Source organism: Akebia trifoliata, chromosome 2 (assembly GCF_017979445.1).
Source record: "Akebia trifoliata isolate Shusen 1 chromosome 2, ASM1797944v1, whole genome shotgun sequence".
NCBI classification, from domain to species: Eukaryota; Viridiplantae; Streptophyta; class Magnoliopsida; order Ranunculales; family Lardizabalaceae; genus Akebia; species Akebia trifoliata.
The window spans coordinates 10647246-10663390 of record NC_141376.1 but is presented as its reverse complement, the minus strand read 5'-3'; the positions used below and the strand labels follow the sequence as shown (position 1 = coordinate 10663390).

The 16145-nt window shown below is 33.3% G+C and overlaps 1 protein-coding gene across 3 annotated transcripts; it reads right to left on the bottom strand.

Annotated features, from left to right (window-relative positions):
• Positions 1–3399: 3399 nt before the first annotated feature.
• LOC147409489 (homeobox-leucine zipper protein ATHB-6-like) lies at positions 3400–5555 on the bottom strand. Of its 3 annotated transcripts, none has more exons than XM_086429559.1 (4): positions 5423–5555; positions 4963–5025; positions 4284–4672; positions 3400–4176 (listed from the first exon to the last, which is right to left on the bottom strand). In XM_086429559.1, exons 2-4 carry the CDS (start codon positions 5021–5023, stop codon positions 3688–3690), a joined length of 939 nt encoding a protein of 312 aa, XP_086285685.1. In that variant the 5' UTR covers positions 5024–5025; positions 5423–5555; the 3' UTR covers positions 3400–3687. The 3 variants fall into 3 exon arrangements, with proteins under 3 accessions (XP_086285685.1, XP_086285684.1, XP_086285683.1); XM_086429558.1 differs by having other exon boundaries at positions 4963–5044; positions 5423–5535; XM_086429557.1 differs by having other exon boundaries at positions 4963–5547.
• Between the last annotated feature and the right edge of the window lie 10590 nt (positions 5556–16145).

Genomic DNA, 16145 nt, shown 5'->3' with positions numbered 1-16145 from the left:
CAACGGTGGCTCAAACTTTCGTAATGTTTTCTAGGTAGCGTTGGAAGGTGGAAACTTTCGAGTTTAATATACCTAATTTTTTTTATATCTAAAATTGATGTTTATTTAAGGAGTTGTGATAAATGCACATGAGAAAAAGTGGGAAGGATGTAGAGTCATAGATTTTTTTTTTTTTTTCTCGAAATACACAAAGAAAAAGACCTATGATTTTGTGTCATAACCACATCAATCGTGTATAGACCACATATGATTTATCGCGTGTCTTCATCATTATTCTTATTTAAAAATAAAATGATGCCTAAGTTGGTAGTAGTAAAGAATGTAGGGATTGGAATAGTTCATGGATGTCCCCACTTGCATCGATCTATGCATCTCTGCCCTTGAAAATATTTATAATTATGAGGATTCCATAGAGTTCTTGAATAGCATTTTTCAATCTCTTGTCGTGTTTCATAAAAGGTCGATGATCGAGCTAAAAGATTCTCACTGTGGACATTAACCGATTGTTTTTCATATATATTTTTTTTTTTGGACCTATATTTATTTTCCATGGATATGATGGCTTTGATTATGTTGATATTATTTGATTATATTTCTACTTATATTTGAATTGTTATATTCTATTCCCTTTTGTACATATGATGAACCTTTTATATTATGTTATTATTTCAATGGGTTAATTTAATTGTGAGCAATGCATAAGAGGATGAGTATTATCCTGGGTCTTGTTAACATGTGTCCTAAAGTGCAATAAAAACAATTCGAAAATGCCTTTAAATTTTTTTCAAATTGTATTTATTGCACTTTAACGTGTGCCTTCATTAAGAAAACCCTTTTATCCTATGTGTAATGTATGGGAACAAACAAGCCACTACTGCGAGGCTAGTATAAGATGACAATTTTTAAGTAGTGAGCGAGAAAAGTAATTCCTATATATGGATGAATTTTATTCATGGTTATTTTTGTCAATTGATATTCTCTTTTGTCCCTTTTATTTCTTAGAACTCAGTTACTACGTCCCTTTCATCCCTTACCACAAAACTCAAAACCTTTGCTTTTAATTGCTTGGCTTATAATTATGTATTTGGTTCATTGATTTATGTATAAAATTTGAACAATGAGTTGATTTAGTTGAAATCTTAAAGGATAGCTTATCTGGACCGTCGGGAAAAATACAACGTGTCTTTTCAATCAAATGAAAAATTGGGATTGTCACTTATAGTGAGTTAATTCATGTCGATTGATTCATTTGGTTGGATTTTAGTAAATTGAGAAAAGTTATGTTATCTCTTGAAATTACTAAATAATAATACAATATTTTTTAATGAAATAATATCATCTATACTTTTATCAAAATATATATATATATACAACAAAACAACATAGTTGTCTCCTTCTGTCTTGTTTGTCTCAATCTTTAGAGTTTTAATTTTGTTACGAATCTTAAAGTTAAAGTTCAACTTTATTCACTATTTTTTTCCCCCTTTTTAAAAATACCCCTCCAAATTTATTATCTTTTATCTTTTGCCACCAGCCTCTTTCAAGAATACCCCTTCAACTTTATATTGTCTTTCATCTTCTCAATTTTTTTCTAATAATATCCCTCCAATAATTTTTTCAATAATATCCTTCCAACTTTATTGTCTTTTATCAATTCTATCCCTTACCCCCAAAGAAAATGCATATATTGGTCGACATGGATAACCTCTAATATCTATATAATAAAACAAAACTATGGATCCATTCTTTTATCACAAGATTTATACTTAATAAATAACGATTCTCGATGAAGATTGTCCCTTCTTCTTTGTCTTCTCTTTTTTTCCCTTCCCAAGAATACTCACAACTTTCTTGTTACCATTGAAATATTATAAATTAATTACTCCAAGTACATGATGTATAGCAAAGTAATAAAAACACGAGAGTCTGAGGTTGATCTAAGGGATTGTGTAAAACGTGAACAAGAAACATATGAAATAAAATTGACCTAAATTTTGGATACCATTGACTTTTCCACACTTTTGTATGGAGGCAAAAAGAATGGATTTAGAAAAAGAAATTAAAATTTTCTAAGGCATCGAAGATCCACTAAAAATTCCATAATTTTATTTTGAATTTTTTTTTTCTTTTATCCTTTCTTGTATTTGTTTAATAATTATTCTTTCCCCCGTGTAACTTTTCTTCACTAATTTTTTTATAGCATTTTTCTCACTTTTTGGCCTTTGACACACATAAAATAAAAATTAAATCAATTAATTCTAATTAATCAAACTAACATTATAAAATCATCAAAAATTAGGGATAAATATCATCAATTTTTATGATTATCATTTATTATTTTTTATCTTATACTCTTTTCAAAAATACTCCTACAACTTTCTTTATTGCATTTTCCTTTTTTCCACTAATACCATTCCAAATTTATTATTTTTCTTCTTTCACCTCCTAAACCCCAAAAGCAAATACGACATGGGTAAACTCAAGTATATATAAAAACAAGATTGTTGTCCTCTCGAAAAAAAACGTATCTTAAGAACAATTTTATTGTACTTTTTTTCAAGGACACCCTTGTCTTTATTTCCTTTCCCCTTCTACCTCATTTCCAAACATATCCTTTTAGCTCTATATAATATCGTCTTCTCTTTTCCCAATTTTTTAACAATAGCCCTTGTAACTTTATTGTCATCTTTGACTCCCTTAACCCCAAAGATGATGTATACGACGCAATATGAAAAAACTCTAATATCCATCTAATAAAATACAATAATCGATTTAGATGATTATGACATGTTCAACAAAAATCGATCATAATCTTAGTAGAAATTATGCAAGTTGAAAATTCCAAAAGAACAAAATAAAGATCTAAAACATGGATTGAGATAGTTAAAAGCACATATGAACACACTTTCAACACGAAATGTGGCTTTGGATAGAATTGAATTAAAGGATGAGATTTGCTCACAAGACTCCATATGTTTGGAATAAGAATGTGACACCCATGATGAAGAAATGTAAAATAGTAATGTTGGATTATTCTTTGATTCTTGATTGATTACAATAACCCTAATAGGATTTATATATAAAACGTATGAAAACTATAACGATGACGACGACAGAGAGGACTCTAAAAAATTGATCATACTTGCAAGGGTTGTACTAAGAAAAAAAAAAACACAACTTTTAGGTTTTAATTGATACTCCACTCCATTGCATCATAAGAATTGATCCTAAAATGGGAAAGATTTACTAGAGGTGAATTATATTTGGTTCACGCATCACATACTCATCATCCATATTTCTCCTTTCTCATCCGTGAACACAGGCTGTAAACAACTTAGTAGTACTGTAGCAAAATCTGATTTAAATTTTTAACGAGATATTGCCAATATTCTAAGGAGATTTTGAGAAACAAACGAGAATTTTACAATCTCGCCAATGTTTTTATTTGTTTTAATTAACTTTTTACATAACGGCCCACAAACGAGAATTCTCCTTCTCTGCTTTTTCTCTTTCTTGAATTATTTTTGTCTTGATTGAGATTTCTCTTCTTGCATCTAAAGCTCTGCCACTCTGCAACTCTGCATCTTAATTTGTACAAAAAACCCTTCAGAACTTATCTTTCCACAGTACCACCTCAAATTTCCATTTTTTCTTCCTCATTTTCATGTTTTCTGAAATGGGTTTCTCCTAATTCCACTCATCAGGAGAGTACCAATGAAGGGTTGGAGCTTGTTCATCAGAGAAGAAATTACAGGGCTCCTCTGAACCAAAGAAATTGTGTTCCTCCATTCTCACGAACTGATGATGCTGAAAAGCTTTATGGGTATTAGCTGAAATCTCTGTTGAATCCAAGAATTTGAAGCAATTGATCGAAGAAGGAGAAGAACCATCTTTAATTGTTGATGGAGGTATCAGAATATGGTGTTCTTGAAGAACCCCAGATGAAGAATTCGCCCCATCTTCGTTTAAAATCGCGCTTGAATCACTATCAGATGATCCATCTTTAAATTCCCCATAAACTTTGTTATTGTAGCAATCTTGATTGGGATCTTTGGTCGCAGAGATCTTACTTTCATCAACAACTTTGCTTTCGGATTCTGACATAAAGATCTCTTCTTTAACTGTTATATTGCTTTCTGTGTTCTCTTCTTGAAGCTTTGATTTCAACTCTCTTAGCTATCCAAAACCAGAGGAAGCAATTAAACAAAATCCACATTCAAATTTAATTAAATTAGTAAAAAAAAAATTACTATTTGGGTATTCTTTTTTATCTATCGATCTACCTCTGCATTTAGAGCGTCTTTGTCGTGTTGGAGAGTTTCGAAATTTTGTTTGAGAGAATCATAATTGGCTTTAAGAACTCCGTAATCTCTCTCCAATTGTTTGGTCTTCCATCGAGCTCTTCGGTTCTGAAACCAAACAGCAACTTGTCTTGGTTGCAAGCCTAGTTCTTGGGCTAATTTTATTTTTCGTTCTGGTTCGAGTTTGTTTTCGACCTCGAAATTCTTCTCCAAGGCCTTCACTTGATCAACACTTAGTCTTCTTTTTTTCTCAGAGATCTGACTTGATTCCTCAATAGAGTCTTCTTCATCTAAACCTTCTAACATGGACTGAAATCCCCTATTGTGGTGGACAAGGTGGTGGTTGTTCTTCCCTCCTGAGCTCTTATCCTCTAAAAGTCAAAGTCAGAGAGATAAAAAGAGTAAGAATTGATGCCTAGTCTCAGTTTCAGAGATACCCAATTGCTTAAATCAGAAATGATAGAGAAAAAAACATATATATATATATAAAAAAAAAAAAAAAAGAGAGGCAATAACAACAATTGGGTATCTCTGAAATTTACAAATAAATACATTGAATGTGATAACCATGGCAAAACAATAAATGGGTATCTCTGAAATTTACAAATAAATCCATTAAAACTGACGGGTTTATTATTATTATAAAAATTATGTATTATACCTGTAGGTGGGCAGATGGAGATCAAACCACCAAGTGAATCTGAGCTACCAAGCCTCTTCATGACTGAAAGAAAGTAGAAGATCTAAAACAGATTGTATTATATGAGAGAAAGAGAGAGACCCTTTTAAGTTTGTTTTTTCAGCTTTTAAAGCTAAAATAAGGGAAGTTTAAAGAAGCTCTTTTTAATCATAACTCCCCATGCTAAGAAAAAGCCAAAAATGGACAAAACTGTGTTGAAGAAATTGAGCTTCTGAACAACCAACAATCTCTCTTAGCTACTACAACCCTATCTTTCTCCTTTTTTACTACTTCTTCTCCCTCTGAACCCATCTAATAAACAAAAAGGAAAAACAAACCCAAAAACCAAAATCACCCCCCCACAAAGTATTAAACAATAAACACAAGAAGCAAACACAAGAATAATAATCAAAATATCTTTATATACTTCATCATTACTCACTCAATCTAAAAATGCTAATTTTAAGGTCCAATTCACTGATTGGTGTTCATCTGCAAATGAAAACACGCAGAGAGAGAGAGAGAGAGAGAGAGAGGTCTGCAGTTCCCAGTTCACGGCCCGCTGGCCACTCTCTCTTATTCTTTAAATAAAAACCCTCTAGGGTTAGATACTGACTATGGTTAGGTAAACTAAACTGAAATGAAATGAAATGAATCCAAATTCGTCTAAAATGCAATCCAGGTGGACCGGCTGTAGCCGGTCGACTCAATTTTTTTGAACGTTTGAGAGAGAGATTGGCTGGAATTGAAAAAGATGTTACAGTATGGCTGGTTGACTCACTTCGGCTTAAACTAAGCCGAAGTAGATTCGGCTGGTGTCAGCAAATCCTTCGCGTCATAATGAAGAAATCGCGATTAGTATTTTATACGTACATTTGAGTGTTACAGTATTGGTCACTGTTATTGGGCTGCCCGCCCAAGCCCATTGAACTATTGGATGTGGCGTAACGAGGGTAGTTTTGTAATTGAGTCGTGATTTATCACTCGTTCTGTACTTGGCTGACGTGGTAAGGGTATAAGATCATAGATCGCTTTCTTCGGGATACACAAAGAAAATGATATATGATTAAATGCCTTTGCCATGTCAGCCGAGTACAGACCCAGTGAAAAAATATCGAGTCAGTAATTATTAGTCTTTATAATTTGAGGATGTTCTCAATGCACACAGTTCCCTTGGCCAGTCTGAAATTATGTGAAATCTCATGTTGATTTTTATGTTACTAAATTTTTTTTATCACTAAATCTATGAAATTTTAGAAAAAAAAAAAAAACTATGATCCAAATCCCATAGATGACTCATTTTACATATCGAACGAGCCCCCATTACGATGGTTTTTATTGATGGCGAGGTTTTAGACCCCGTAGGTCCTGTTAGTGGGGGCAAACGTGCCCCAATTATTTATTTACCTCTCCCCCAATGGGAATTTTAGACTTGCTATTCTGGTTTTTGGTGAACATTTGAGATATCTTGTATTTTCAAAGTGATATATATCTCTTGACCTCAATCACATACGATAAACTAATAAAAAATGACCCAAACACCCTCATCTTTAACCTTTAATGGAGAATCATTGATATTTGAAGCATAAATTCATTGTTTTAACTTTTCCCAAAATCCTATCTGATAAGAATAATTTTATCTATGAGGATGAAAATGACAAATTTTGAGGGAAAAAATTAATGATTTTTTATTAGAGATTGAAGAAGGGGGTCATTTATATTAGGGTTAGGATCCCATTGACTCACGAGAAAACACATGATCCATAAGGTGACTTTTATGCCCATATTGAGAACACATAGCTCAAAGATATTTATCCGGAGGATAGATCTCAACCATTAGATTTTGTATTTAAATGATTGTGATCATGTGTTTTTTCCATGATTCAAGGGATGTTGATCCTTTAGATTACCTCTTGTTGGTCTCAAAGGGCAAGGGATATATCATCAAATTTGAAGAAAATGGCCAATCTCAAATATTCACCAAAGTAAAGGCATCTTTCAAATCTTTGCTACTTTTAATTTATAGCCATTGGATAACGAAATTAACATGTATGTTTGTTGCCAATAAAATAAAAAAATGAAAAAAAAAACCTTGAATGTTTGCTGGTCCTCAAGAGAAATAGGGTAAAACATATAATGTTGGTATTATGGACCCCAGGGATCCATGTGCAGATTTGGTAGGCCTGAGAATTGGGATGCCTGGTACTGTATTACAGGCACTACTAGACAAGTTTCAAATCTTTCCACCTAAACCCAATTGATTTGCCATAACCATCTACTGCTAGGTACACATCCTCCCTAGCATTTTTTCTCTATAGCCCAGCGAAGTGCAACAACACAAGACACTTGTATTGTTATCTTTCTTGAATATGAGCCTCTCTCTCTCTTCTGTATCTCTCTCGTCTGTAGAGAGTGCTGTAGGAAAGAAGAGCTACAGAGGATCTGCTCACGTAAATGTGTCGCCTCAACACATTTTATTCCTTGTTAAAGAATTTTAAAAATTAAATATTTTATTTTTTTTCTTATTAGATTATAGATTATTTTTTTAATTCATTAATTGATTTGTATGAAGTTACTTTTGAAAATTTAAAAACGTGTTTAATGTGGATTTTGATCAGTAAAACTCAGCCTTTTGTCATTATTAAGCCCAATATTAAAGCTATTCAACCATTTAACTTGGGCGTCCATGTATTTTTGAAAAATCAAATTTTTGCTAAAGTGGGGATCAAATTTTGGCACCCACACATTTTTTTATTTTTATTTTTTAATTTGTCTAATGTCGATAGGACCCCCTTGACATGACTTTATTGGTGTCGAAATAGGATCTTATCGACCTTGTCAAAATAGGATTTTTTTTTTTTTAATATTTAAATTTGCTAGTGTCAACAGGGTCTTGTCGACATGGACTTTATGGTGTCAACAGGATCCTATCAACACTGTAAAGGATTAAATTAGTAAGATATTTGGACTCTACACGTGTCTAGAAGTTAGACTAGAAGGAGATCAGAACTATATGATTTTCTCTTAAGTGATACCTATGACACTCAACTCGTTTAAAGAGCAAAACTCGAATGTCAACTCTACCTAGTGGAATCGAGTAGGGTAGACTTATGGGTTGTTTCCGAATCAACCTAAATCCCTTGATTTCAGGGAAGATCCTAGGTATCAAAGGAATGGATAACGGAGTCCAAATGAATCTTTCCCTTCTCAGTATCCTCCCTTAAAGGAAAGGAATCCTTGCTAGAGATCCCTAAAGATCAAGGATCTCGAGGAGATTCCTTATTTGAAGAGATTTCTAAGAGAAAACTAGAAATAGAGGAGGAGTTTAAGAGGGAGGAGGTTCAAAAAGTCAGAAAATCCATTACTGATAAATTTGAAAACTAACTTTATCATCAAAGGATTCTTAGTAGGTGCCACACCGGTATCACCACTGATCGGAGGGAGCGAGGAACATGGGGTGAACAAGAGGAGCTAAGTTGTAAGAGATAACACGAAATCACCTCTATAGACATTGCCTAAAAAACCTTTCTGATTAATGATGCCCATTTAATTTCATTTTAAGGGTAACCATCCTTGGATGTGATAAAGTGAGAAAATCTTGCAATTTCACTTTTAAGGGTAATGTTGTAATATGTTTGAATTATTGTGCTAACAAGACAAAGCAAATTAATTAATCATTCTTAGAGTTGCCTTAGTTTTGCAAAAAAATATTATTTACTTTGTTGCAATCAAACACACCTTCCCAATCGACCATATATCAACCATATGGTTCTCTAAAATGTAACTTATATTTATTGTTCAGAATGCTTTTTATTTGAATATAAAATTATCATAAAAATTAGTAAAGTCATACACCTAATGTTTTATAAATCATAGAAGCAAATTAACGCTAAGTAGATGTAGAGTAAAACTGTTTAAGGGAGATTAATGACATGGGGGTGTGCTAGTTAAAACATGTAGGGCCACGAGGTATGGTTTGGTCGTAGATTTGTGGTGATAGTTCCAAACTAGAGGGTATGAATTTCTACTTGTACTTGTGGGGCATATATAGATACAATTTTCAACATCAATACAATCGTACACTGATTTCCATACAATGATTTTCAAAATTTTAATTGATTTTGACATACCTAATCTCAAAATCATGCGAAGCAAGATCTCCTTGTCGACATTTTGCTTCAATGATAGGGCTCCATTTGCATGGATTGCTCTTCATTCAAGTCTTTTCATGTCATGGAGTCCTTGAGGTGGAGGGCTACTTTGCCAATAATAAGAAACACCTACATGTACAACCAGCCTTTGAAAACATTAGGAGTAAGGGTTGCATAATGTAGTGTGGATGCATTTTTCCCAATCCTTGACTTATAAACGCACCACTTCTCTATGTAAACCGCTTATGTAGTATTTCCTTTACACTATGTTACCACTCCCAAGCTCGAATAAAAGAGGAAGGTTGTCATATTTTAGCACTCAATGGCAAATCAGCCATCTCTTCACATGAATTCTAATCACGCATTTCTTTTAGTTCCTACTTCCTACCGAGTCATTCCTCGGAAGCGACACATTATTACACTGAATCAATAACATAAGACATAGATTTGGATAAAATTAAAATGGAGAAACATAATTCATTTAATTGATCCAAATGTTTGGATTAGATGTTGATGATTATATTAATAGCAATCTATTGAAGTGGCCAACTTAATTAAGTTGGTAAGGATTTTGAAGATTAATGGTGGTCTTTCTAACCCCCCATTAATCTTTAAATATATATATATATGTCGGATCAAGATCCGTATACACATAAAGTTATTCATAAAGCTACAACTTGTTTTGTCTTATATGGGCAAAAATGTTTGGAATGGGCTGATTTTTTGTGAGGATGATCTCTATGGTGAGTAGATAATCTTTGCCAAAAATCAGTCGATTATGAAACTTTTAACCCCATGTTTACAAATTGAAAATTTTTAGACCGTCCAATTTTTGTAAATCACTTTTGATGGGGTTAGAAGTTTTGGAATGTAATGATTTTTTGTAAGAATGATCCTCTCACCACAGAGATCATCCTCACAAAAAATCAACCCATTCCGAACCTTTTTAACCATATAAGACAAAAATGTTGTAGCTTTATGAGTAGTTTTATGTGTCTACGGAACCCCACCTATTTATATATATATATATATATATATATATATATATATATATATATATATATATATATATATATATATATATGGGAACGGTTCGGCAGCCCTAAAGTTTGTCAAGTTTTGTGCCAAACATTTTTTGTAAATCACTTTTGATGGGGTTAGAAGTTTTAGAATAGGCTGATTTTTTGTGAGGATGATCTCTACGGTGAAGAGATCATCCTCACAAAAAATCAGCTCATTTTGAAACTTCTAACCCTAGTTTACAAGTTGAAGAATTGTGGACCGTCCAATTTTTGTAAATCACTTTTGATGGGGTTAGAAGTTTTGAAATAGGCTGATTTTTGGTGAGGATGATCTCCTCATCATAGAGATCATCCTCACAAAAAATCAGCTCATTCCAAAGCTTCTAACCCATATTTTGAAAAATGTTTGGCACCAAACTTGGCAAACTTTAGGGCTGCTGAACCGTCCCCTATATATATATATATATATAGAGGGTCCCGTTCAGCACCCTAAGCTTTACCACATACTTTAAACAAACGTATTTTGTCCTACATGGGTTAGAAGTTTTGGAATGGGCTGATTTTTGGTGAGGATGATCTCTATGGTGAGGAGATCATCCTCACCAAAAATCAGCTCATTCCAAAACTTCTAACCCCATCAAAAATGGTTTACAAAAAATGGACGGACCACGATTTTTCAACGTGTAACATGGGGCTAAACATTTCGGAATGGGCTGATTTTTGGGGAGGATGATCTTCTAATTATAGAGATCATCCTCACCAAAAATCAGCCCATTCCAAAACTTCTAACCCATGTAGGACAAAAAACGTTTGTTAAAGTGTGTGGTAAAACTTAGGGTGCTGAACATTTCCCATATATATATGGGTCCCGTTCGGCACCCTAAGTTTTACCACACACTTTAACAAACGCATTTTGTCCTACATGGGTTAGAAGTTTCGGAATGGGCTGATTTTTGGTGAGGATGATCTCTATGGTGAGGAGATCATCCTCACCAAAAATCAGCTCATTCCAAAACTTCTAACCCCATCAAAAATGTTTTACCAAAAATGGATGGTCCACGATTTTTCAACTTGTAAACATGGGGCTAAACATTTTGGAATGAACTGATTTTTGGGGAATGATCTTCTAATCATAGAGATCATCCTCACCAAAAAGCAGCCCATTCCAAACTTTTAACCCATTCCCTATATATATATTTTTATAGATAGGGAAATGTTCAGCACCCTAAGTTTTCCACAACTTTAACAAACGTTTTTTGTCCTACATGGGTTAAAAGTTTTGGAATGGGCTGATTTTTGGTGAGGATGATCTCTATGATTAGAAGATCATCCTCCCCAAAAATCAGTCCATTCCGAAATGTTTAGCCCCATGTTTACAAGTTGAAAAATCGTGGACCGTCCATTTTTTGTAAACCATTTTTGATGGGATTAGAAGTTTTGGAATGAGCTGATTTTTGGTGAGGATGATCTCCTCACCGTAGAGATCATCCTCACCAAAAATCAGCCCATTCCAAAACTTCTAGTCCCATGTTTACAAGTTGAAAAATCGTGAACCGTCTATTTTTGTAAACCATTTTTCATGGGGTTAGAAGTTTTGGAATGGGTTGATTTTTGATGATGATGATCTCCTCACCGTAGAGATCATTCTCACCAAAAATCAACCCATTCCAAAACTTCTAACCCATGTTTGGAAAAATGTTTGGTGTTGAACATTTCCCACACACACATATATATATATATATATATATATATATATATATATATATTAACAGAGTTTTAGTTCTAAATAAATCCCTCAAACTATTCTCTATTTTCTTTCTTTCTTTATTTATTTATAACCAGGTATCCCTATAGACAGTGGACCGGACTTGTATCTAGGCTTTGTCCAGTTCATAGACCATGGTCTTGTCCAAGGACTAGTCCCGGATCACATGTAACACCCGCACATCACATGCACAAGGTAAGTGAGGGAGGAATTAATGCTCTTACTGGGTCATGACCAACGGACATTAATTGTTTATCGGTTTGAAATTGCCATTGAACCAACCCCTCGGGGTTTCTCGCAAAAAATTGTCATACATAATGTTTAGATACAAATCTCTAATGTTATAAAGGTAAATAGTAGTAGAAGAAGTAGCAGTGAGATTGGCCTTGGCATTTGTATCTCGAGAATCACAAGATGTTGTCAACTGTTTGGATGTAGGGACTAATTTTGGGGATAATGTCAAGACTTGGTAATCTTTATCAAAAATCAAGATCTGATAGTTGTGCATTGTGGGCATCAACAAAAAAAATTTCAGGCTTTAACGTATAATGGGGAAAAAGTCTTTCAACTTTTTGCCAAGAACCATATAAAATGGGCCCCATTGGGTTGGATTCTCAAGTATCCAAGTAAAAAATGATTTCAGTTTGAATTTGTCGTTGTTCATCTGCCACACAGTTCTTTGACAGTAGAAACTGTTTGGTATCACCAAGGGCACACAAAATTTGGTCCTTTTCAAATCTAAACCATTTAATTACTGGGCAATTTCACTGATCAGAGATCATAGAAATTATGAAAAATCGAACAATAGAAAGACTGGTCTTAACCATCAATTTGTGTTTACTTCTCCTCAATACCCTTAAGCACTAATGGTGCAAAAGGTGGTTCATAGAAGAAATGTTGATCGATACATAGGCCATGTGTACGGTATAGCTTGAAATATATCGAACTTATATGTTATGTGTGGGCACTAAAGGATATATGGTATAGGGAGGGAGGTTCTTCCACATTATGATAAGAGTATGGGACACATTCATTTGTGTCTCTGACATAAAACATGGCTGATGCACTTTTAAATACTTCAACTTTCTCTGGAGCCATAATGCACGCATCTTCACGCAAACGTGGCTTCTTGATTTGTAAATGATGCTGTCTGAGAAACCCTAGGAATAAGACTACTAAAGCTAATGATTCATCTCCAACAAAAGTGCTTTAAGGATTTGGATCGAATCTTGGATGGTGCACATAGCTAAAAAAAATCAATTGGAGATAAAAAAAAAAAAAAAAAATAAAAAAAAAAAAGAAGACTAAACCATCTAATATTTGACAGATTTCCGTTCTAATTTGGTCCAAGTAAATGACTTCTTGTGATAAGGTTTAAAAATCTCATTTCTAGGCAATATTTTGATTTGGACGTAATCTTTCATTTCAAGCAATCTTTGTCATAATTCAAATATTCTATCAAAATATTTTCAAATCGAACAAAATTTTGAATTATGATTGTAATGCCTACAATATTGACTACGCTAATTTTGTTTTCTCTCTTATGGCTGGTAATGTTCCAAAATTCCCGCTTCTTATCGTTCATCAAACTTCAGATCCCACATTGTTGTCTAATCGCAAATGTTCAAGTCTATTAATCACTGATTATATTGTTGTCTTATAAATTTTTCTATTTTTATTATAAATCATTCACATGGTACTTGAATAAATTACTAGGGCAGTGCAATTTCAAAGTAATTACCATTTTTTTTACCATTTAATTGGCAATTGAATATTAATTATGAAATACAATAATTACCCTTATTCATAAAAAGAAAGGATACTTCAAGTTTTTTTTGTCTAGGATTTACTTTCTGATCTAAACAATACGTCTTCAAATTTGGAAATCCAACTACCAAATGCGTACCTCCAAAAAACAACGCAAGTTTTTACATCCAAGATAGCCAAACTTGATGATCCATTGCTTCTTCTTTCTCTTCCTTATCCTCTTCTATTGCAATTATTTTGTCCAATTTGTCTTCGACGATGAAGTACACCCTTCGACGCCTACCACGTGTTCTTTGTCATCTTTCCTATGTTGTCTTAAGAGTTTGGTTGGTGGTAGTAGTGGTCCATGCACGATTTTCTTTATGTCATGCATGCATGTGTTTCTAATCCTTAATTCCTTCAAACCTTGAAATGAATCATGTGGACAATGCTTATTAGATACTCTAGCTCATCACATCTATATCAACTCCAAGCCAATCTAAGTTATTGAAATCCTCTTCTACAATAGTTTTCACCCTTTCAAGGAAATTATCTTGATTTATTAAGGAAAGAATGAAATAAAAGAAGAGAAGAATTATCTATATAAATATATATATATATATTTGATAAGGAATGAATTAGGCAATAAGGATATTTCACTATTATGATTTGTAGCAACTTACTTGTTCTAAAAATTATATTTAAATATTACAAAATAAGGGGAAAAAAATATTATTTGATCATTGTTTTGGAAAGGTTACTATCCATAATTTTTAATTTTTAATTTTTTTTTAATACAGTGGTATTCCCGTAGATAGCGGGCCCGTACTGTGTTTGGACTTGTACCGAGTTCCATAGACCATTGGGCCTTATCCAACAGACATGTCCACTTGACATTGTTCTGACCCATAGAACCTTTTGCTAGGTAAGTCATGAGGCTTTGGAGGTTCGAACACATGATCAGGGGCAAGTCCTTGCTACTGTCTTACCATCTCGCCACACCCCTGGTGGTCCTGTTCAAAAATTTTGAACAGGATTTGGTCTCTTCACTTTGAGTCCCTAAAACAATAAATTTTCTTGTACTTTATATTTAGTCAAAATTCTGCTCTATCTTGTATTGGTCCACAATTTCCAAATGGGGCAAGTACAAGACAAATTTGATACGTGAAAAAATTGAATTCTATTTGATTTTGGGTTGCAAAAATCTGGTCACTAGGCATATGCTTTATACTTGTATTATTCTCCTCATTTCAAAAATTCGGTAACATGATAGTGATAAGGAGCGGAACAAGGATTTTCTTGTAGTGAGGGCAAACTATGGTTAGTTGTATAGTTGAAGAACTTGAAGATGAATGATTTTAGGGAGAAATTCAGAGGTTTTTGATTAGAAATTGAAGAAAATGATATTTAGGTCATTTCCAATTAGTATATGACAAGACCCGGTCAAGACGGCAATGTCATCAACAAAAAATTGAAAAGCAAATGTGTGTGCGTGGGTGATGGGGGTGAGGAGGATAGGGGTGTCTCAAAGTTCTGTGGGGACAATTGCCAGCTCATAATGATGTTAACAGTGATGGTGAAGGTGATGGTAATAGTGATGCTGGTGATAATGAGAGCGTTGAGCTTATTGTTCCATTTATATGAATATAAAACACAATGGGATCCGTTTATAGGAGATAAACATCTCATCTAGGCCAAGTTATAGTGACCCCACTTTTCTAACTTTATTATATATCTTTCCTCTTTTAATTTCAATTTTTTTTAATCATTCCCTTTTAATTTTATTATTTTTCCTTTTTAACTCCCTTTATCCCTCAGAGAGAATGATTGTGACATAAACACTATGGTTTACAAAAAAAGACCAAAGTCAAGGGATAAATAATCAGTTTGGAAAAGATGAAAAGGACATTTGTCAATTAAAAAGATGGATTCCACCAAAAATTTGAAGGATACATGTTACAATTTACAAGTTTACACTTTACAACATAAAACAAGTTTGACGTAAAATTCGTAAAAAAAAAATGCATTTTATTCTTTTTTAACTTAAAATATGAGAATTATTCAAAATAATTCAATAATCCAGAGAATGATACTTACATTGAAAAAAAACCCCAAAAAATTTGTGAATTTTTCACGAATTAAATGGGAGATTGCTAACAAGGGGACTGACTAGTTGCAAACCACCAGTTTTCGGTTGCACTCCAACCTAAAAAATATCCCTTTTTTTTGTTGTATAATCTATATCTTAAGCTTTTAATTGCACTTCATGTGTTTGCATATACTTCTACTAGACCTCGGACGACCAGTCTATTGGGAAGAGGTCTCAAGGTCTCAATCCCCCACCTTTTTAATTGTTTAAGATCATTTCCATTGTTGTTTCTGTCGTTAATTTTGATCATGGATACCAAAATGTTCAAGTTCATGCTCTACATTTCATTAAAAATATTAGTTCCGAAGGACTTTTTCAAAATTTAAAATTAG

Excerpts from the sequence above, each read along its gene's own strand:
- LOC147409489 (XM_086429559.1), bottom strand. The coding sequence starts at position 5,023 with ATGAAGAGGCTTGGTAGCTCAGATTCACTTGGTGGTTTGATCTCCATC. Across the intron at positions 4,673-4,962 it reads CTCCATCTGCCCACCTACAG|AGGATAAGAGCTCAGGAGGG; the intron begins GTATAATACATA and ends TTTGACTTTTAG. Across the intron at positions 4,177-4,283 it reads AAGACGCTCTAAATGCAGAG|CTAAGAGAGTTGAAATCAAA; the intron begins GTAGATCGATAG and ends GGTTTTGGATAG.